General features: G+C 43.9%; 1 protein-coding gene across 1 annotated transcript in view; it reads right to left on the reverse strand.

Moving 5' to 3' along the window:
* Window positions 1-879: 879 nt before the first annotated feature.
* Window positions 880-21923, reverse strand: part of KCNJ5 (potassium inwardly rectifying channel subfamily J member 5) — a 40328-nt gene continuing 19284 nt past the window's right edge. The window contains exons 2-4 of the mRNA XM_008498493.2: window positions 18720-18894; window positions 10032-10981; window positions 880-1632 (exon numbers count right to left, since the gene is read on the reverse strand). Of these exons, the coding sequence (XP_008496715.1) occupies window positions 1274-1632; window positions 10032-10974 (1302 nt within the window). The 5' untranslated portion in view covers window positions 10975-10981; window positions 18720-18894 and the 3' untranslated portion in view covers window positions 880-1273. The remainder of the gene's footprint in view (window positions 1633-10031; window positions 10982-18719; window positions 18895-21923) is intronic.

Genomic DNA, 21923 nt, shown 5'->3' on the forward strand with positions numbered 1-21923 from the left:
CTAATTAAATACTACTTCTGATCTCTCTATATTCTTCTCCTTGTTTACGTGTCACTAAAAGCACTGCTTTGTATTTCCAGTTTATCTTGCCTTTGTGTTACTACCAAGAGGAAACAACATCTTTTAGGTCCCTCACATGCAGCTCAGTCCATCACTACAACGTTGTACAATTATTTCATAGATGAACATGCAGACCTTTCTATATGGAAAATAACACTTGCATACTAAATAATCTTCATTCCATTTAGATAATGAAGTATTCTGCAGATATTTTATTTTTTCCACCAAATTTGGAGGGGGGAGGAAAGAGATGTCCCCCCACAACGCTAGCTACATGAACATCAGCATCTAAATCTTTAAGTAAATACATGACAGAATAGCAGAAAATGCTGCAAACTGTTTACTTACCCAGTCCACCAGCTCCAGGGACTCTCTCTGAAATCCCAGAATATTTCAAACTCCTAGGTGGCTACTCACCTTGTTTTAAATCATTGTCTGGTACTGAAAATGGGGCATCAGGCCAGAAAAAAAATACCCAACAAAAGCCCAACAACACTTCACTGGGGCAAAATCTAAACTTTCTCTGATCAAGGACAGCCTATGAAATGTTTCAGAAACTCCATGAAAAGAGTACACAAAGACAGCACTGCAGATTGAGATGACAGTCAAAAACATGGGATAAACATGCAAAAGGTTTGCAGGGAAAGTTGTCCTACTAACTTCAGCTATTTTGTGGGAAATAAACTGTGATCCTAGAGAGAAACATGAAAATCTCTTTATAATAACCATGAAGACAAAACACTTCACTACATACCAGAGAGGTTTATTTTAATCTTTTAATTTAGCAGTAACAATGTCTACAATACATTGACTCACAAGTTAAGTGAAGGTATGAAACCACATTCTTCATACTGAGATGGGACATTCTAGACTTTTTTAACACCCTCTTAAAGGGGAAGAGTTCTGAGCACTCAATGAACATATTTTGAAACAACCAGTGGTGGGAATTTCAGTTTTAACAGTGACCTAATTTAGTGAGCCTTGTCCATAGAGACCAAAATGCTTTGCACAGGGGTGCACAGTGCAGAACCTCACTGTACAGATGAAAGGGAAGGAAAACTGAGGCACAGTGCTGTGCAATGACTTGCCAGAATCATGCAGCAGAGACCTGGAGGCAAACCTCAGCTCTCTGACTCCAAGCCAGTTCCTGCCTTGCCATGCCACAGTCTCCCAGGAAGGGTATGTGGGTAGCTACTGTCCAGCAGTTCATGTGTTATACTGGCAGATCTTCCTTCCCCTCTCCTGCTGTCCCGTTGGCTCCATTCAGCCCTGCTGGCTCACTGCCTCCTGCCTCTTCCTCTTCTTCTTCTTCTTCTTCCCCTTTTGGTGTCTCTGCTTCTCTGCCTCCACTCAGGAGGGTGGCACTGGAGAGGTGGCTGAGGAGCTGGCCCTCCCGGCGAGACTCAGCCAGCTCTTTGGCACAGCACACAGGAGTGTTGGTTTCATAAGTGCTATGGAAGCTGTTATAGTCAACTTCATAAAAATCCTTCTCCAGGGTGAGCACAGGAGTGAAGCGATGTCCCCACAGCACCTCGGTGTCCATGTAGGAGCTGCGAGCCTGGCAAGTCATCCCTGGGTAAAAACAGAGGGATGTTAAATGCAAAGCTTCCTTACGTGCTCACCCAACCACTTCTTTCGGTTAAAAGCACTTTCATGTTATCTCCATACCTGATTGCTCTGGGACACAGTAAAGGTCTTCTCTTAATAATCCTCACAAAAGCCTCAATCATGCACAAGCTGAGCACCCAAAGGATTCAGCGCCGAATCTTCCGACTGCTTCCTCAACCTCCTGCTTAAGGCTTTCAAGTCTGGGCCCACTAAGCAGCTCCTCCCTGTCCTCACATTGCTCTGCTGAGGTGTTGCTTGTGTGGCTGACACTAACAGCACTTCTGGTGAAAGGTGCCAGAACAACACCCAGCCCTGCCCCTGCACCTCAGATCCCGATGCTCACAGCCCCGTGCCCCTTCCCTCTCCTGCAGCAGAACCAGCAGCTCCCTCCTGCACTGAGCCTGGCACCAAGACTCACAGTCTGAAAGATGCAGGAACCAGGGATTTCTATGGCAAGCTGGCTCTTAAATTCCTCTGGGTGGGGTTCAATCCAACTGTCTTGGGTTGGCAGAACAAAAACCTACAACATCACGGAGTTGAGCTCACAAGCATGCTAAATTCCATGTATTAATAGACTGGGGACTGAATCAAGAGTGAGCAATATGAAACTGGTATTTGTCAGGCTGCTCCTCAGCCCCCAGGATCAAAGGGTTTTTAACTTACTTTGAAAAAAGTTTAAAGAGAAGCTTTACAAAGCAGGGGTAAATGTTCAGTATTGGCATAATTGCTAACTAATTCTCTTGGCATCACCTGCCATTGTTAAGGTGCATTACTCTTCCAAATATTTGTCTTCTGTTTATCCTAATTATCTTCTGATTTTGGAATTAATTCTGGTGAAATCTGGAAAACCTGACTTCCCAATATCCTCCCACTGTTCTCTTTGGCAGGGTGAGAGACAGGCCTGACTGGTCCTTGAAAGGGGAAAAAAAGAGGGACAGTGACACATGGAACACTTTGAGATATTTCCAGTTCTCTTTCAGAGACTGAAAAGCCAATTTTTCCCCTCATTAAGATCTGCAGGAGTATTTGCTTCTGGGCAGGAACAAACACAGTGTTAGTCACAGTGCTCAAGCATTCCTGCTTCCTGGACCAGAAGGACCCTGGAAATGCAGAGGCTGTGAGGAAAATTACCCCGAGTGGTTTTGCCTTGCAGAGGGGCTCTGTTGAGGTACAGTGTATTTTCAGGGAACCATCAGATTTTGGTTGACAAGTAACAAACAGCATGGTGACCACTCCTGACTGGAGCCTTCGGGTGACACTACCAAGTACAGCATCACTCACCCTGCACTCCTCAATCATGGGGGCCAAGTGCTGCATCAAGGTACCACAAAGGTGTCCCCAGGGCCAAGTAGGGGGGTCCTTATAAATATGAGGGCTTGAAGTATCCTAAAGCAACTCCTTGTAATAAGGCCTGAAATAGCTCCTTCCCTGGGGGAGTACCTGACAGTGAACCTGAGCTCCAGAGACACAGTCATAGTTATCTCCTGCTGTAAGTATTCAATTAAGGAAGGAACAATAGAAAGCTTTCAGCAACCAAACACTGCACGCTGCCAGCTTCCTGCAGTAGCTGCTTTATGTAACCCCAGGGGTACACAGAGCCAGCACAATAAGACAACTTGTAATTGCTCCATAATCCCATTCACATATTCCTTTTTAGCACATGTGCAGTGGTGCTTTAATTGCGTGGGGACATACTGCCTGGCAACTCCTACATCACCCAGTAAACAGCAGCATTGTCTCTGCTTCAAATTCCATAAAGTGCCTGCTTTGCAAGCTGCCCTGTGCTCTCCAGCCTGGTTAATTAAGGCATCCGTAATGTCCCCAGCTAATTATTGCCTCTGTAACTGCAAAAAGATGACAGAAGAGGTGTGGACACAATAAACCTTTGGTTTTATTAAGAGCACACGGATGCAGCCACTCTCCACTGGCACAGAACGTGCACTGTGGTGCCCTCTGTGCTGTGCAGTTACAGAGAAGTGGGATGTGGGGACTTGGGGATTTCATTTAAATAAGCTTCATGCCCAAAATGTATCTTGATTTCCCCTATGTCAGTCTAAGTAGATGTGCTTCAAAACTTGCTGTCAAATAAAGTCATTGAGACTTTTATTTTTCACATGTATTGTCATTTCTGGATAGTAAGGCCATTACAAGTTTAATTTTCTCCTAAACAATCTGTTTTAAAAACAAAAAAGTATGTTTAATATAAATTTGTACAATCTGTCAATTGTGAAAAATATGAAATATGTGAAATCCTTGGCTTGCAAGGGCTAGTTACAGCCTTTTGTCTCTTAATTCAGCAGCTTAAGTTTTCAGTTGCAAACAAAACTCAATTTTAATTGAAACCAGAAAAAAGGTTGGTACAAAGTTATGAGCAGATGCACCAAATTTGCAATAAAACTGGAGCCAGATCCAGCCGTTTTAGAAAGCTGGAGACCAGAAGACTGTCTCCTGGTTTCAAGTTCTGCAATAAACATTTCACAGAGTTTTAATGATAATTTCATTATAGCAGAATCCTAAGAAGAGATTGTTGTCTGCTGGCTGGAGTCCCTACATCACAGGATCAATAACAGAGTTTGTGTATGTTCCTGTTTAAGGCAGCCAGGGATGCCTTCCTGAACAGCTTGCTTCTGGTTTCCAGTAGATGAAAAGATGCAAAATATATTGCTCTGTGCATTAAGTCAGGTGTTTCATTACATTTGAGAACAGAGAGAGTCACTGAGGAAAGGCTGGTGTGTAAAATACCTGTCAGGAAACTCTACCAATGAGGCACTTTTCTGTCATCACAATCGACTGGGATCAAGCAGCTTGCATTTTATCAAAGACAAAGGAATGGTAATAGGTGCTGACAAAAAGCAGTTCTTTGGAGGCTTGCTCAGGAGGAGCCTGGCTTCTCTGCTGTGCACTCAATGGGAGCTGCAGAGCTCAGAAGGTTTCAGTGCTGGCAGTGCCACTCATTATGCAACTGGAGCAGCCCCTGCCACACTGCCAGGAGCCCCGGTGACTGCTCCTCATTTCCAGCTCTCCTGTACCCTTAGGTTACCAGTTACAATCAAACTTCATTATCACAGCCCAAACCTCACTGCTTTTGCAGCTCTTTGGTTAGCCAGAGATGAACCAGCCACCTCTCTCCAGCAGGAGGATGTTTTTCACCAAGCACAGTCACAGCCAGCCCTGTACCAGGAGGTTTAGAGGAGAGGGCAGGGGTATGAGGAGCACAGAGCGTGATCCTCTAACCCCAGAAACTGCCACGGGCTTCACATCACATCACCACCACGGCCCAATCTTTCAGTACTGCTGCATGGCCTGGACTTTCTCAGTGGGCAGAGATATCCCAACCCCTGGGGCTGTCAAGACAACATTTTTCATCAGCCTAAAATTAACTCTCCTCATTTAAATGCCACAGAGCTCAGTGATTATCTGCTGGCAAAATGTCATGTGGATGCTGACTCTGTGTTAGCCATATTTGCTAGGCTCTTGCTGCAGTTCAGACACAGCTATTGCTGGAAGTGATTTCATTCCTCTGCCCTTGTTTTCATGCACTGGTGTACGCAGGGTGACTTTTCCCCTTGGACTGGATGCACATAAAATTGCATCACACTCTGCTCCTTCAGCTGCCCCCCACTTAGGCTGTTAGAGAAAGAGCCAGGGGACTCAGAGGTTTAGTGACACTTAGTGATGGAAGTTAGGAAGGTAAGGAGGAGTTATGAAAATTTTACCCTCTCTCACTCTAATTAAGCAATACATGTCTTTAGATTGGCAGCAGCATTTGGAGACTTCCAAGATTTATTAGTCCCTTTGCGTTAATTAGAGCAAAGAACACTGTAACCTCGAAAAAGTCAATATTGTTCCAACTTGAAAAGGAACATTAGAAAGTAGGAGCATGGTCCTCCAATTATTTGTGCTTGTCTCCTTTAGAGAACAACATGTCTGGGCTTGATTCACTTTGATTTTTGTGCTAGAGGAGAGTAATAGGATTTTAATTTATCTGAACGCTCTCCTGGCATTCAAAAGCTTGCAGGCACTGGAAACAGGGGGAAAAAAAACAAGAAAAAATGAAAGAAAACCTTATGAAGTAAAGATTTGGGATTCAACTGTCATGTCTCTACCGGGCAGGACCTGAGCACCAAGTTCATGCCATGTAACTTTAGGCCCCTCACAGAGGTATTTATAGTGACTGCAGAGGCACCTAAGCTGAGGAGCTTGCCAACCTCCACCTCTGGAGGGCAATTCAGCTCCTGAAAGGAATGACTTGAGACGGCTCCCTCTTCCCTCTAATTATATAAGCAGTTTCTGTAACAGTTCTGCAAGGGCCTTCTTGCAGAAAACTTATTTATATGCAAAATGCAAAACAAACAAGACAACCCAAACCAGAGAATGAATGCATGAAAACTCCAGTTAGTAATTTCACCCTTCCTTTGTTCTCCCATGAAAATCATTCTTAACTTCTATTTTACCCTGTATTTACAGCCTGGAAGTTGTACTATGTCCTCTGTAATGGTGGCTCAATTATCTTTTCTGTTCCAGCAGCCTTGCTTTATACCCTCTGTTCAGTTCAGGATCAGGAAGGTAAAGGTAAGAGGTTTGGCCAGCAACAGCCTAGACCTCTTCTGTCAACAGCTCTGATTTTTAGGTGCCATGGTAGGAAACAGAAAGGCAGTGAAAGGGAATATATATTCACTTTGCAAACAGGTTTTCCACCTTCACTTTCTTCCCTTTTATTGCCAGTCGAATGTGGGCCAGCTGATCTTGACAAGTGTCCCTTTAGATAAGGCAAAAGAGAATTAATTCCCTAAAGTAATCTGTGAGAGCCATGCATTAAGGCAGCCCTGGGAGTGATGCTGCTGCTTTCAAGATGCTCACGAGGCAGCACGGAAGTCAGAACACTTGTCATCTATATTGATTTTGTCTTTAAAGTGATCATTTCACTCACATCACAACAGATCTGCCTGGAAACTTAAGACTCCCTTTGGTGTTTATTAACCTCTCCTGCAGCCACATCCTAAGACACTGCTTGGGAAGCTCAGTGTGGGGGGCTGCAGGGTGAGGACCACTGGGGGCCTGAGAGCTCTCACTGGAGGCAGAGAATTGGTGGTTTGTGGGGTTTTCCCAGCAAAAGAAACCCAGTGCATTTTAGGCTAGCTAGTAAACTTCTTGTGTGTTGCTGTCCATGTATCTTGTTATTTATCCTTTCTAAAAGCAAGTCAACTTGAAAACAAAAACATGGTTTTAAACCACAATGTTTCACTTTGTAAAACAAACAACTTGAAGTGTTTAGGAAATTCAATTCAGCTAGAAAGCAAAACCATTGTTTTCAGCCACAGTGTTTCCTTTTGCAAAAACAATCCAGTGTTTCAGCTCTGCTGAATTTATTCTACACTTTTCATTTGTAACTATCTACCATCTTTGCTTTCCATCGGATCAGGATTAAACTTAAATGTCAGTAGGAAGAGTCACTTGTTTGAGAGAAGACAACATATTACATCTGTACTGTCTGTGTAGCTGGTTAAAGCTATTGGAAATACAGAATTGCTGTCCCCAATCTTTCAGTGAAAACCACACCTTGTCAGGCAAGACCCTTAACTTTCTTTAGTCATTTGTACTCTGACAATGGCCATTTTGACCTGCTTTCAAAATACCTTACAGAAAAATAAAGCTGTCTGTTCCCTGCCATGCAGGATGCATCCATGGTCTGTAAAGATGGAATAATTTTCCATTCATTTTTTCTCCTTCCAACAAGCACAGAGCTGCAGCACCTCCAAGGCAGCAGGCAGGACGTGCTGGCCTCTTGTGCACCCCGAGCAGGGCTCTGGACTCTGACCAGCTCTCCCTCTCATGCTGTGCTGGTTGTTCCAAATTTTTCACAGGGGTTACTAAGGGAACAAATGGTCTGCTACATTTTTATCCTGCCCTGAACCTAACCAGGTTGAAGCGGTGTCATGATTTAATAGAAGTCAGACTGGAAATAAATTACACCATTCCCATAAGCAGATGGGGCTGGAACAATATGTTAGGAAGGAAAGAACATAAAGAATTTGCTTGGAGCAAATTTTAAGATATGGAGGTAGGGATTAACTTGCCCCGAACTGTTTTATCAATATTAGAAAGTGTGAGGACAAAGCAGAAAGCACAGACACTGCTCCTGCAAGGCACTCACTGTGGCAAAATACCACCCTCCCAGATACCATATGTCATTCAGAAAAGCATCTCAGCCTCCAAATCATCTAACATCATCATCTGAGCTCCACTCTGTTCTAAGTTAAATGCAAACTGCCTCTTCCAGCTTCAGTTTTGGAATCTGACAACCTGTTTTCCAAGACCAGGATAATTCATTTCCACAGATGTATGCTCCTTAATGTCATTACACGCTGGTCTGTGCAGTCCCTCAGGGAAAGGAGCCCATTTGCAAAGCAATATTATTCCCATGCCATGCTTTTAATTTTGGGGTTGGTATTGGTAATGATTTCCTCTCATCCATCTAGCAGGGGCTGAGCTTTGTAAGAGGAAGGCAGTGCAGTGGGTGTTCAAACAGAACATGGCAGTGTCACTGGGTGATGAGGAAACAGGCTTTGGACAACCAAGGAACTGCTTTTCGTGCTCAGATGAGGAGGTTCTAGTATCTAGTAAATGTTTAGGCTACAAAATAAGCTGCCATCCATTACAAATCATTGCCTTTGATAGCCTTTTCCACCCACTCCTTCCTTTTGCCACAGCTCTGTGATTGCTGAGAAAGAATATTTGCCAAATGGATTCCACTTCTACAGTTCAGTTCTCCAAGCTAGGTAGGGTGCAGGCTGACATAACCTCCCAGCAGCTCTGTTTGGAAAAATCTGCTATTGCTGACTGGTGACTAACAGGAGGTGCTGGAAAACTGAATTACCTCTCTGAAGAGTGGGCTTAAGAGCTAAGGGCTGGGATGCAGGAATTTCAGACTAATTCCCCTTCCATGTGGATGCTGGCAGACTAACAAGGGCAGATGTCAAGAAGAGGAGAATATTAATAGTAGGCAAGGGCCAGAATCTGTGAGAGAGTGCTGATACCACTGAGTAGTCACCACGCCAAAAACCCTCACTGGTGTTCCAGAGAGAACCTGCACCTCATCAAGATGGGAAAAAACCCCAAACACCACCAAAAGGAAAAAGCTTGAGTTCTTACAGTGATGTCTCATAACTAAAATCCTTAAGGAAAAAAGGGCAAAACTACTTATAAAAGCCTTTTTGCATCTCTCATCTCTAGATAACAATTCTTTCCACAGTGCTGCCTGTAACCCTGTTCCCTGTAAAGGCCCTGACTTGACCAAGGCATGCTGCCAACTCCAGATTCCAAGAGCCTGCCTGAAGGGAGCATCAGCATCTCAGGGTGCTTAAGCACACTTGTTGTGCTCAGAGCACAGCAGACAGAGCCTGCCAGCTCCTCCTTCAAAGCCTAAAAGAAATGAATTAGTTGCATGTGGTGAAATGACTCCGTGGTACCCTGTCTTTTTGGTGATTAGAGTAACAGCCTCCTCCTCACAGCATCCCACCTGTGGGAAGGAGCCTGGAGGCCTCTGTGGCAAACCATCCTCCCAGCTGGAGAGGCACACTGCCAGCTCCCTTTGCTACACCTTGGAAAGCTGAGGCACACAACTTTTCCAGATCTGTTATATATGGAATAGGCTTCTTTCATGGCCTGGCACAAATACACCAATAGGAGGAACCTGGGAATCAGCTGAGTAGATCTCCTACTCTACCCATTACACAGAATTGGTTCACACTGTTTAACAGCTGCTGGCTTCCAAGAGTCACAAATCCAGTTTCTGTATTTTTCCTCCTTGAGCTGCTTTTGAAAATGCATGTCCTGCATCATGTGCAAGTCATTCAGTTCCAGCACGTGCTGTTTTATGGGATATAGTTATACTTGGGCACTTCATAGCCTCCATTAAAAAGCAGCACTACAGCAATACCTCAATCAGCACAGTTACAGCCAATTTTTAATACAGAGGAGAAATGGAAAAAGATTTGCATCATCAATTTTGATCACAGAGGAGAGATTTCATTAATTCTTTGAGCCCATCCTTTTTTCCCATGGATCAAATCTGAGTGACTATGGATAGCTTCTTGTCTAGCCCCTTTCTTTGAATCCTGGACTTACAAGAAGCTTGTGCAACACTCCAACATGAGCCAAACAACCCAGCTTTTAGTTTCTGCCTATCTCAGACCACAACACATCACCTGAATCACACACAAGAGAAGGACAAATCCCACCATGTTCTCAGTCCACGTGACACTGACATTAAAACCCTGCCCAACAGTAAAATCGATGCCAAAGTGCCCTCCATTTTTCCCCTTCCCCCCTCAAAATTGTGCAGCTTTTTGCTAAGTCCTTACCTGTTGCTTCCACCATTCCTTCCAGAATGACCACAATTTCAAACTCCTCCTTCTCCAGCTGGGTGCGGGACATCTCCCAGAAGGGGCTTTTCTCATTGATTTCATGTGAGATGATAAGAGGTGACACCAGGAACAATCTGTCATCTCCAGTGTCAAATCCCACGTTGATGTCTGTTTGGTTCAAAGGGATAAACTCTCCTTCTTTGGTCTGTTTGGACTTAATCAGTTTGGCTCTAATGGAAGCCTCGACAATGTGGGAATTGCGGAGGTCTCCCACACGGAACATGAGACAGAGCTTCTCATCCCTCATGGAAATCACTGCGTTGTTAGAAAACATGAGGGTTTCAGCCCTCTTCTTTGGTTGGCTGATCTTGACAAACATGCATCCCACCATGAAGGCATTCACAATGGAGCCCAGGATAGCCTGGATCAGGAGCAGGATGATGCCTTCCGGGCACTTCTCCGTTATGACCCTGTAGCCATACCCAATCGTTGTCTCGGTCTCGATAGAAAACAGAAATGCAGAAACAAATCCACTGAGATTTTCAACACAGGGGATCCAGTTCTCGTCTTCAAGGTGGTCCAGGTCTCCCCGGATATAGGCAATGAGCCACCATATGAACCCAAAAAACAACCAAGTGATGGTATAGACCATAGTGAAGACAAGAAGATTAAAACGCCACTTGAGGTCCACCAGTGTGGTGAAGAGGTCACTGAGGTACCTGTAGGTCTCCTGGACGTTGCCGTGGTGCACGTTGCACTTGCCACTTTTCTCCATGTACCTCTGGCGTGGCTTCTTACCCCCTTCTGCTGAGATGAGGCGGGTCCTGTCAGTGGCAATGGGGACATCATCCCGAGCCTGCTTGGGAATCTTCTTAGGCTCTCGGGATGTAACTCCGATGTCCATGTCCTGGTTCATGAAGATCCGAGAATCTCCGGCCATGGCTGGGCTGTGGGAGGACAAAGAAATAAAGCTTGAGACAGGAGGAAAAAAAATGCTGAGGCAGAAGCCATTTCATTTTATTTTATGAACCATTTTGACAGAGCAGAACACAAACACTGACAAACCTTGCCCCATGCTGGTACAGGGCCAGATGCAGGCTGATTCTACATCAGGAAAGCTTTCTGCTAGGACCATGCCTTTCCTCCAGGCATTGTTTTGGGAAATGCTTTGAAAGGCTTCAGTGCTTCTCTCACAAAAGCCACTTGCTAAATATAATGTTGCATTGAACTGGATGTTAAATCCTGATTCATAAGATACAGTCTCTTCAAGCATGAACCAGCTGCCAGTGACTTTGCTTAATGCACTGCTGGAACCTTAGAAAACACAGTGATGAGCACAGTTGGGGAGTCATGAGATAAGGAAGCCTTGTTATGGTTTTTTGGTTTTGTTGATTTTTTTTGGTCCTCAGATTTTTCTCTATCTAAAGTTTGCTTGAGCTCACAACTAGAAATAAAATACATCAACATAGAGGGAGTGGAGGGTTTTGGTGCCTCAGGGTTTGGGTGCATACCAAGAGAAACCTTAGAAATTAATAGAAAACACTGAGCACTGCTGGGTACCTAAATCTCTCAAAGGTCTAAATAATGCATGAAGGTTTCCCTTACGTTCAGCAGAGAAAGCACCACCAGGGATAATTCAGATTCCAAGTGTGCTGAATCACCTTCTGGATGCACTCACCACCTCCAGAAATTTTTCTGGGAACCTGGGCTCCAAATATGAAATAGACTTTTAATTTAACACCTTGAATTGTGTGTCTGAAGGTGTGTGATGAATCCAGGCCTACTGTTTATCAGGAATCAGAACCCACCCCTCTACTTCATCTGACATTAGAACATCTGACATTAGACATCATTCATTAGACAAAACCACCAGAGACAGTTAGAAAGGTAGCAGCTATTGAAAAGCCCACTGTTGACATGCAAAACTATGCTTAGCAAGATACAAATAAATAACACAGAATGATGGCTGCAATGATTTTTTGCAGGTTATAATGTAACATCCTGTTTACCCAGATGATTACATACCCCTTTAAAAAAAAACAGCAAGTGCTCTTTTGAAAAATGAGACACTGAATGCAGGGCACAGACAAAACCTCTCTGAAAAACTACCTAAGAAGCCTTAGGGATATCAAAGATAGAGTAACAATATTCTCTATGGCGTTCATTCTCTGCATTGTCCTCTGCAAATCCTATTAAAACCTAACTAAATCTATTACTGCTCCCTCTATCTTTAATCTTCTTATGCGTCTGTGAATGAGAAAAGGTGTAGAGATACAATTAAGAGTGTCTTGGGGAAGACAATTTTAAGATTGAGCAAAGTAGCTTCATCTTTTTGGTATTAAAAAGCAGAAAGGGTGGGCGGAAAGGAAGCAGAGGCAGGATGAATAAATGAAGCAACAAATTTCCACTTCCATTTTGCTGTAGCCAAGTCTGGTTAACAGCAAAAAATTACTCTTAGCCCTTGTACAAGTCACCATAAATCATTACTCTCCAGCAAAGCAGCCAGAGCCTGTTGCTGGAACCATACCCGCTGGCTCTGTTCACCAGGGAGCCCGGCCATCTGTCCACAGCACTGGGCTGGCAAATTTGCCTGATTTGAAGGTTTTGGCCAAGGGCTGAGCCAGTGCAGCCCCAGGAATGGGTAAATAACAGGAATTCATTGTGCTGGGATGTTAAGCCCCAGTGCAGATGATCCTGGGCATGGGACAAATAACCCCAGCACTGTGCTGTTCCCTTCCTCAAGCAGCAACATCAAAGGTTTGGGCAGAATATGAACCAGCACCTCTAATTCTTTCAGTTCTAACTGCAGGACTCCTGAGACCTGGCCCATGGCATATTTAGATATATGTTCAGTCATTTTTACACTGCTAGTTGCAAATTCAAATCTCCTGGGCCACTGGTCTGGCTCTCTGCTGCCTTATGGTCCATGTCTATTTCTCATGGGGGCAGTGCCTGCAAGATGCTGTCAAATTGTAAGGATACATTTTGACTCTGTCTTGGCAAGGTGAGAAATAACATGGGCAGTGCAAGTCAGAATTATCACACTTTTTTCTCCTCTCTGTAGTAGGGAAAGAAGACTTCCATCCACTGACTTAAGGAGAATTAGATAAGGAGAACCTCTACATCTTCCTATTGAATGACTTCTGATCTTTGCTTGCATTGTTTTGTTGGTCTAAAATTACACCATTTGAACTAAAAAGGTTTTGAACAATCAGTGTAGAAAGGTAAAACCAGGCAAGTGCTACATGTTTGCAACTTAAAAAGAATTATTTTAAAAGATAATTTTGTTATAAAAGTTACATTGGAAGCTGTTTCACTTATTCTGTCACTATGTAAAAGAGAACAATCAATTTCAAGACCAAAGAGACCACAAGGATCTTGAAACATATTAAAAAGAGCAGAATAGAATAAAAACAATCAAAAAGCCTAAATCCCTGGAAATATCACTCTGGTAGAGCAGGCTAAAGGGACTGCCCATTAATGAAAGTATAGGGAAACCTGCTTTAATTTAAACACTCCAGGGACTGGCAACATCACTTTCCTAATGCTACTGATCTTTAACAATAGGTCAAGAGAAATATTTCTGGAAACCTTCAGAACACCTTACAAGTGGTCCAGTAAAGCAGAGAAATTCCTGCTGTATATGAACTTTCCTGAGAGCCTCAATGGCATTAAAATTTCTGTGAATATTTAATCCTAAATTTGCCCACTGTACTATAAACATAACCTCAGTACGTGGTTATTGAAAATACTTAAGCAGATGAATCTCTGCATTAGGCTCTTGAAAAGGAATAATTTTGGTAGCAGCTGTAGCACAGGTTTGGATGTCTGAAGATTAGTCAGCGTTCTTTTCAAAATAATTTCTGTATTTTTTTCTCTCAATCTGAGCAAATCACTGCTTTCCCTCTGCCTTAATTGCCCAACTGTAAAATCTGTGAAATGGATATGAACAGTCTGTGAGATCCTAGGCACAAGAACCTTACAGGAAATCTGCTATAATTCCCTTATTATTTTAAGTGTTCTGGGAAACTTTAGCATAATTGACAAGATACTAGAAAAGGAGCAGTGTGCCATGTAAGGGTTTGGTTAACTCCTTCAGCACAGAGACACTGGCACAGCAAGCAGGCAGCCACAGCTTTTCCACATAACAGTGACTACGTGCAAGCATCTCACAGAGATTCAGACTTCAGTTCATAAATCACTGCTCCCTCCAGCAGAGAGATGGGTGAGATGAAATTGCCTCTTATAGTCACATGCACCATCCTGTTTCATTGGCATTTACCATCTTTGGTTAAACAAGGCCAGGATAATAAAAATGTCACTTTTGTACAAAGCTACTTTCCTTTTGGACATACTACTGCAAAGGGAGCTGTGAGTCAATGTATTATCAACCTTGTAAAGAGGCTTTTTATCAGGCTTGCTGCTGCTCAGCTTTTGCCCAGATGACAGACGGGGGGCAGGTGACAATATTTAGGGCTCAGATTTGCTGGGGGTAGCTAAGGGTTTGCAGTCAAACTGGGGTTAGCAAAGTGGCTTCAGGAGGCACTGTTTTGCAGAGCTATCTACAAGCCCTGTCTGACAGAGCTGATTGTGTCCTGATAGCTCCAAGACTTCAAGATAAAAATTTGCTGAAGACATCACAGAAGGTAAGGAAAGAAAACTCTGCAGGAAACTTTTTTCCCCTGCTGACTGTGGTTACTTTTTCTATTTAAATAATCGCTGACCTCGCTTAAGTAAATGCAAGTTTCAGCAGGGATAGGATTTGCTTCTGGAGAGGTCTAAACTAGCAGGCAGGAAGAGTCTAAAGACACGACTTTGTCATCAAGTTTGTGTGAAGAAAATACATTTTTTGTTGTTTAAACCTGATGTCCATATTTTATTGCATTGTAAGAATAAATGAGTAACTGTTCTCTATTAAACCTTCCCAAATCAGGATTTTACTTAATTCTGTCACCTCTTTTCCCAACCAGAGTCCGACACTACTTATCAAGTGATCAATACAGCAGTAAACACTGAACAGATCATTACTGAAAAACTTCACCTGGTTCCTTTGCTGCCTGTTGACCCACACCCCATAGAACAGAGCCTAGGTTACTCTGCAGAGTTCTCAGGGGGAACATATTTTCCCTTGAGTTACACCACTGCACGAGAATGAAATTCTTGATTACCAGACACCAGCACCATGGGAAAGTTGGTAGAGCAAATTAAAGCAGTAGCACCCAAAGAGAATAAAAGCATTGATCTCTGCACCCTGAGAGCTAGTGGAAAGCTGAAGAAGAAATATTAGAAGATGGCCTTTGAAAATCTGAAGATAAATGGCTATTAGATAGGTGCTGACTGACAGGTGGGGCTTTAATTTTCCTGAGAAAGGAACCTTCCCTTCTCTCCTTTTATTTATTGCCAGTGTGGGACTGAGATTGAACAGTCAACAAGAGATTACCTTTTGAGGCACACATCTGCATGCAAGAAAAAGAAAGGCAGGAAGATTTTGAGCAAATCATGCCATCTTTCAGGTTTCTGACTTATTAGCAGAGATGGTAGTGGCTGCCTCTTTAGAAAATGCATGGAGGGAATGATGCAGAACTGATGCAAAAGAGTTAAGCTATTCAAAAACAGGGCAAAACATTTAAGGAAACTGCACAAGAAGGGAGACCTGTGGCACATTTCACTAAAAAAGGTGGTTTAAAAGCTCCTTCCATCCGAATAATTGCTTCTCAAAGTGTAACCTTACTCAGCACTGAAGTAGGAAGATGCCTCTCATTTCCTCTTTGAGCTCTCATTAAGTTGCTGCTTTTTTAACATGCTGACAGGCAGGATTTCACAAGGGAGCTCCTCTGGGGCTGCAGGAGAAACCCACCCACCTATACACAAACCTGGGTGACTGCTGCTTCACTGGGAAGCTACTGAAGCAGCAGGGTGACTTTGTGTTTGTTGGATGGCTGCCTGTCTGCTCAGAGTTTAATGAACTCAGAAACAGTAAAACAAGGGTTGTTCAGTCCCTCAAAAGAAAATACCTTGTAAGAAAATGTCCCTGGGTAGGACACTAATATGACAAAAAGAAAAAACAGCTTATAGACATCTGCACTCTGCTCTTATCTGCTAATTACCTCCCAATCTACACTCTTCCTAGCAATGCTGGATAGCCACAGTTCTGATTTCCCTGAGCCCTTTCACTGCCAGTTGTGAGGAAGCAGTGTGCCCCCCTCATTCCCAGAGTATCCAAATGCTGCACAGTGTTCAACACAGGCATCCTCTAAAATCTCATTAAATCATTTGTCAACATCTGTGGAACTAGGAAGTGTTCTGTGTTCCATTTCAAGACAGGGAAGTCAAGTCAAAAAGACAATTGCTTCCTCCACACCCTCGCTGGGAGTCTGTGGCAGGGCAAGCAGCTAAACCAAATTCCCAAGAGCCTAAATGAGTGCCTGTAATCCCTGCACTCTGCTTCTTCCCTTCCACCAATCCAGCAGTAGCTAACACAGGTTGCCTCAGGTATGTCTAAAGATTACTCTGAAAACCCTAAATAACCCAATTCATCAGCATGAATAAGCCAGCAAGATTATTTCTAATGCCAAGTACTTGTGTTTCTGTTCTATCAAGTAGCTACAGGCTTCAAGGAGATTTTTTCCCCCCTAACTATGGATTAAAATATAAAAAATCCCACACGTAACACAAGTTTGCAGTTGAATTAAATATACTGACTTCAGACCAACGCAGGAAAGAGTGGAGAAGCTAAATTGCAATGAGACCAGAGACTGGGGTGGTGCTTGGTTTTTTTCTCCAGAAGAGGCTGAAAACTAGAAAATGCCTTATGAGCCATCATACCAACCCCAGTGCACAGGCTGTAACAATTTATTATAGAACAAGGATGGGGAACATGGAGTTCCACAAGATAAGGGGTATCTCTACCTGATAAATCAGAGTTCAAATGCACGGGGTGGATAGGAGAATAATCCATGGAGCTTTCAGTCCATCACCTTCCAGTTCATTGAATTAAAGAAGTTGAGCACAAAAAGCCTCTGTGCAAAGGCTGCAATCACAATATTATGCTCTTCAGTGTTTTTATTACTTTTGAATGGTTACATGATATTTTCTTTACCAACTAGAAAAGCCTGAAAAGAAACCAATCTGATCCTTCCCACCTCCAAGGAAGTGACTCTGCCTGAGGCACTCTGCAGCCTCTCTGTCCTTTTGCCCCAGACTCTATTTTTAGGGGGACCTTCTGGTGTCATTGAAAATTTGACCATCATCTTTCAACCAAGACAACTGAACAAATTAAAAATAACACTTTTGTCCTAGCAAGACTCCTGTTTCTCCTGTTACTGTGTGTTTACACACAGCACATACTAAACAGTGGGGAAAGCAGAACCCAAATTCTAAGAGAAAATCCTGCCCAGGAGCACTGATGTTCCTGTTCTCCAGTACTGAGATATTTTAACCATAACAGCAACTGAGAAGCACTATGTAATCCACAGCTGGATCAAAAAAAAAAAAAAAAAAATTAAAGTAAAACCTGAAGTATGTTAATGCCACTTTGTGTTTCTCCTGTAACTTGCATCCAAACAGACCAAAGGCAAACAGACCAAAAGCAGGCTTTCTGCCCCAAAACATTCAACAGTGCTATTGAACCCACTGGACAGACAAGAGAAGATGTGTCACAGGGAGACAAACTGAACCACCTAACACCAAGCTACTGGTTATGTGCCAGTGCTCACCCCAAATGCTCAAATGACCCCCCTGACCTCATGCTGAATAGAAAGTGGGTGACTCTCATTTATGGAGTCTGGAGATTTGTCTCAGAACATGACTCAAAACTCTGTTTGCCTTTTTCAGTCTGTAAATAACTGAGCCGGAACCTTCCAGAGATGGAGAACTTTCTCTCATGGGAATCAGAAATCATCCTGGTCCTTTATCTCCAACTGAGTAGGAACAGTGGGGGAAAGAACCAAACCCCAGAAGTGAAATAACTCTCCCAACACAACCTCCCACATACAACAGGAGTTGCTTGAATTGATCAGAAAACTATTCAGAAATGCCACTTTTGTTTGTCTCTGAGCTACTCTTAAGTCCAAGGCAGCTGTCTACTTAAAAGGGTGCAGGAAGAAGGACTTGCTTGCTTACAGAAGCCTCTCAAGTCAGACAGTAAGCTCTCTGGGACAGGAACAGTTTCTGCCAGTCCTCTAATCTGAAACTCTCAGGTCAAAACCAAATGAGAGTTATGCTGTATGAAGTTAGCAAGGGCTCTTCAAACCATAAGCTGACTCATAAATATCCTGATGGTGAAAGAATTCCGTACTATGGAGTCACTCCACACATTTTAGGGCTGCTTCCTGATTAGTCTACCCCTGCCCATTTTATTCCATTGATCTCCACTAACTTAGTACAGGAGCAGTTTATAATTTTTAAATTTCTTTTACTCACAACACCTTTATTAGGTCTGACAGTGCTTTTGCCCAAGATCAGCACCTAATAATCCCTGGCTTCCCAAAGAGTTCCCTAGCAGCTGGTGAGCTGGCCAACAGCAGATCTGTAGCTTGCAACCTGGCAGGTTTGGCCATAGAAACCTGGTGTTTAGCTGACCAAGAGGTTCAGCTGCTTGTCCTCCTGCATTCCAGGCTCCTGATCCTTTCCAACCAGAGAAGAAAATTAGTGAACTGGAAAAACAAACAAAATTAGGCAACTTACTTGCTAAGAGCAGTTGTGCATCAATGTTGTGCCTTGGCACTTCGGGGGCACCGGAGGGTGACAGGACTGGGAGGTAGGCAGAAGAGCTGCTGGAGAAGTGTGAGATCCATGCCATCACCAGAGAGCTGGGGTCGTCTTCTGATCCCTGGGCTGTCTCTTCCCTTCTTCCCTCTGCCTGTTGGTAGCAAACATTTACGTGCTGCTGAAGCTGTCCCTGCCCACGCCCCCGGGTACCTCTGATCTCCTCCCTGACTCCGGGTGCCCAAACCCTCACCCTCCACCGCCGCAGGGCTACTGGTGCCTGCCAGACGCTTGCCTAGCTCTGCTCCTGCTCTCTCCCGGTCAGAGGAATTCTTGGCGGTAGAAAGGTTTTTAAAGGGCTGGGGCAGAGGGGAGGGAGAGGACCGCATGTGATAGGGAGCATTATCTGTTCTGAATGAGCAGCAAAGGGAAGGGTGGCGGGATGAAAGCGAAGAGGGGAGGGGTTTCAGGCGCTGCTTTGCACAGCCAGGGCTGGCTGGGAGGGGGAAGAGAGGCAATTCCCTGCCGGGAGAAAATGCACGGCTCTCTGCTTCCCTCCCAGCACAGGGGCTTTGCCCCCCTTGCCACATCCCCAGGTGTTCCCTTCTCCTCTCCTTACCTGGGTTCTCCTAGCCCTGCTTACTGTATGGCTTTCGGTTTGGGTACCGGGTGGATTTTTTTAGAGAGCTGTGTTCTTATTTCAAAATCACACAAGCAGAAAGCAGTTCCCAATAAAAGGAGGACAGGGAGAAGGCAGAAGCTGAGTATTTAACAGGGCACTGTGGAAACTCGGGCTGGACCAGGGAATTTTGGGCAAAAAAAATTTGGGAGGAGGAGGGAGAGGATGATTCCTCTGGCTCTGTCCCCTTGCCTGTCAACCATCAAGCTGCTGAGAGGGTGTTTGCTGATGGAGTTGTGTTGTTTGCCTGTGATCCAGCTAGTCCCAGGGAATGCTCTCAAAGCTCTTCAGTGGTTTGCTCTATTTTTTCTTTCCCTTTTTTCTTTTTTTTTCTTCTCCTAAAAAAAATAATTGATAATACCACACTGTCTCCCCAGCTTAGTAAAATATTTCTTCTTCTGAAAAGCAAATGTCAGGCCAGCTGCATATACAAGATAGATCTGCCTGGTGACTACAGGTTGCCTTCAGGCTTTGTTGCCCTCATCCCCTAATCCTGTCCCCTCTAATTTTCTGTTCCAGGACCACACTCATTACAGCTCATCAGAAGTGCTTTCACTGAAGATTTTCTGGTCAGAAAAAGAGAACTTGTCAAAACAAAAGCACTGTACAGGAACATGACACTATTGCTGGGATCAGAAGGCTGTTTTTCCCATGTTCTGCACTCAATGACTTTCAGTTTTCTATTTGTTAAAGCAGAGAGTCATTAAGGAAATACGTCAGCATTGGAGTGACATTTCTTTTATTGTATGGACATTCTGCAATTTATTACTTGCATTCTTGGTTTGGAACAGGAAAAAATTGAACTAGTGGGATGTGATGTAGATCAGAAAATCTGAGTCCCAACCATCTTAAATCTAGGACACAGAACATGTCATGATGGAACCTAGACTGGTTAGGACTGTGGAGTCAGACCAAGGACTGAGGCCATAAACTCAGTTTTGCAAACAGCACTGAGGGCTAAATTCAAAGCAGCAGTGAAACTATTTGCAATGAAAGTAAAAGGCATTGTAATAAACTGCTAATTAAATCCTCTTAAATTAAGTTGGATATTCTACTTGCACACAACAGCTGGGGATGCTGTTATCAGAAATATTGATTTTATCTTTTAGGAGTATGTTTATGATACATTAAGTATCCTTATAGAAGTTCTATTTGGGCAGCACATTGACAGTTTTAATTTTTAATAAGCATTCCAACTTACAAAGCACTAAACAGTAATTCCTACAGCATGAGAGTCAGTCCCCCCTAAAATCATAACATTAGCTTTTGGAGCAGGATAAGTCCCTGGATGCTGCTTCACCAAGCATTAAGGACAGTTTCACCTTCATAATGGCATCAGCTTTGCTGCTTCTTTCATTTAATCTCTTTTAATAAGATTTCAAATTAATGTTGGTGCTAGGGAAAGCTGTCCAGCCAGCAGTGCTAGAGGAGCAGAGTCTGTGCAAGTCTGCAAAGCCAGTGTGTCACCAGGAGAAGCCTTCCTCCCCTCCTCCCCACAACCAAACACATCTCCTAGACCCAGAGGAGTGGGCTCGCTGGCTGGTCCTGTCTGTGGTGCCGGTCCAGCTCCCTGGAGCTCCATCACAGCACTGCTCACACGTGAGCCATGGCACTGTGCCTCATGTGATGTAAATAACAACGTTCTCATGGCTTCAGCGAACTCCTCTTTCTCCTGCCACGGCTGAAGCTCTGCTAACAGGCACTGCCATCTGCTGGCACCGCATCCTCCCAGGGAGTTCCCTACGAACCCTGACAAAAGTGGGGCACAGGGAGGGTTTGAAGCAGAGCCTGGATTGTCCCAGCTCCCACTCCTCAGTGAGGCTGCAGGAAGCTCTGTTTCCCAACATCTCACATGGATTGGCCAGCTGGAAAAAAGAGAGACCTCTCCCCTAAGGAGATCTGTCAGCTCATGAACAGGTATTTATAATTTTGACACTCTCCTCTCTTTGCCCCAGCTCTGCCAGGTCCTGATGCAATTACCCAGTGCTGTGCTCATGTCCAGATGCCAGATCTCTAAGGATATTATGAATATAAAAAGCTTTCATAAAACAAACAGTTTGGATTTTTTGCTAGTTTCTATAGAACATGGCAGGACAGTTCAATTCCTGAGCTTTCATGAGCCAAGTGTGGAGTAACTGCTGATTCCCTGAGGTTTTGCTACACAGAAATGAGCTGCCCCTCCTGATGAGCACAGACTGGCCCATGACATTTATTACCCACAGGAACAGCCTTCGATCTGAGCACCAGTGACAGCATCTGCAGCTTGTTCTGAAGCACTGGTGGCTGTCATCCACTTTGCATGTATCAAGACAAGAGGGAGCAACAGCACCTCCAGGGAGCATTTTAATTTATTGTGCGATTTGATCTCTGGAATGAGAGATGTCTCTTTCTGTTTGTCAACCTTTAACCTGCCATCCCACCAGAAGAAAACAGAGTTGTAAGAGCCAGTGGTGGAAAGAGCTCCTGAGACTGTCTCATTCATCCACCTCCACTCTTCCTTTGTG

This window comes from Calypte anna, chromosome 24, assembly GCF_003957555.1.
Source record: "Calypte anna isolate BGI_N300 chromosome 24, bCalAnn1_v1.p, whole genome shotgun sequence".
Taxonomy (NCBI): Eukaryota; Metazoa; Chordata; class Aves; order Apodiformes; family Trochilidae; genus Calypte; species Calypte anna.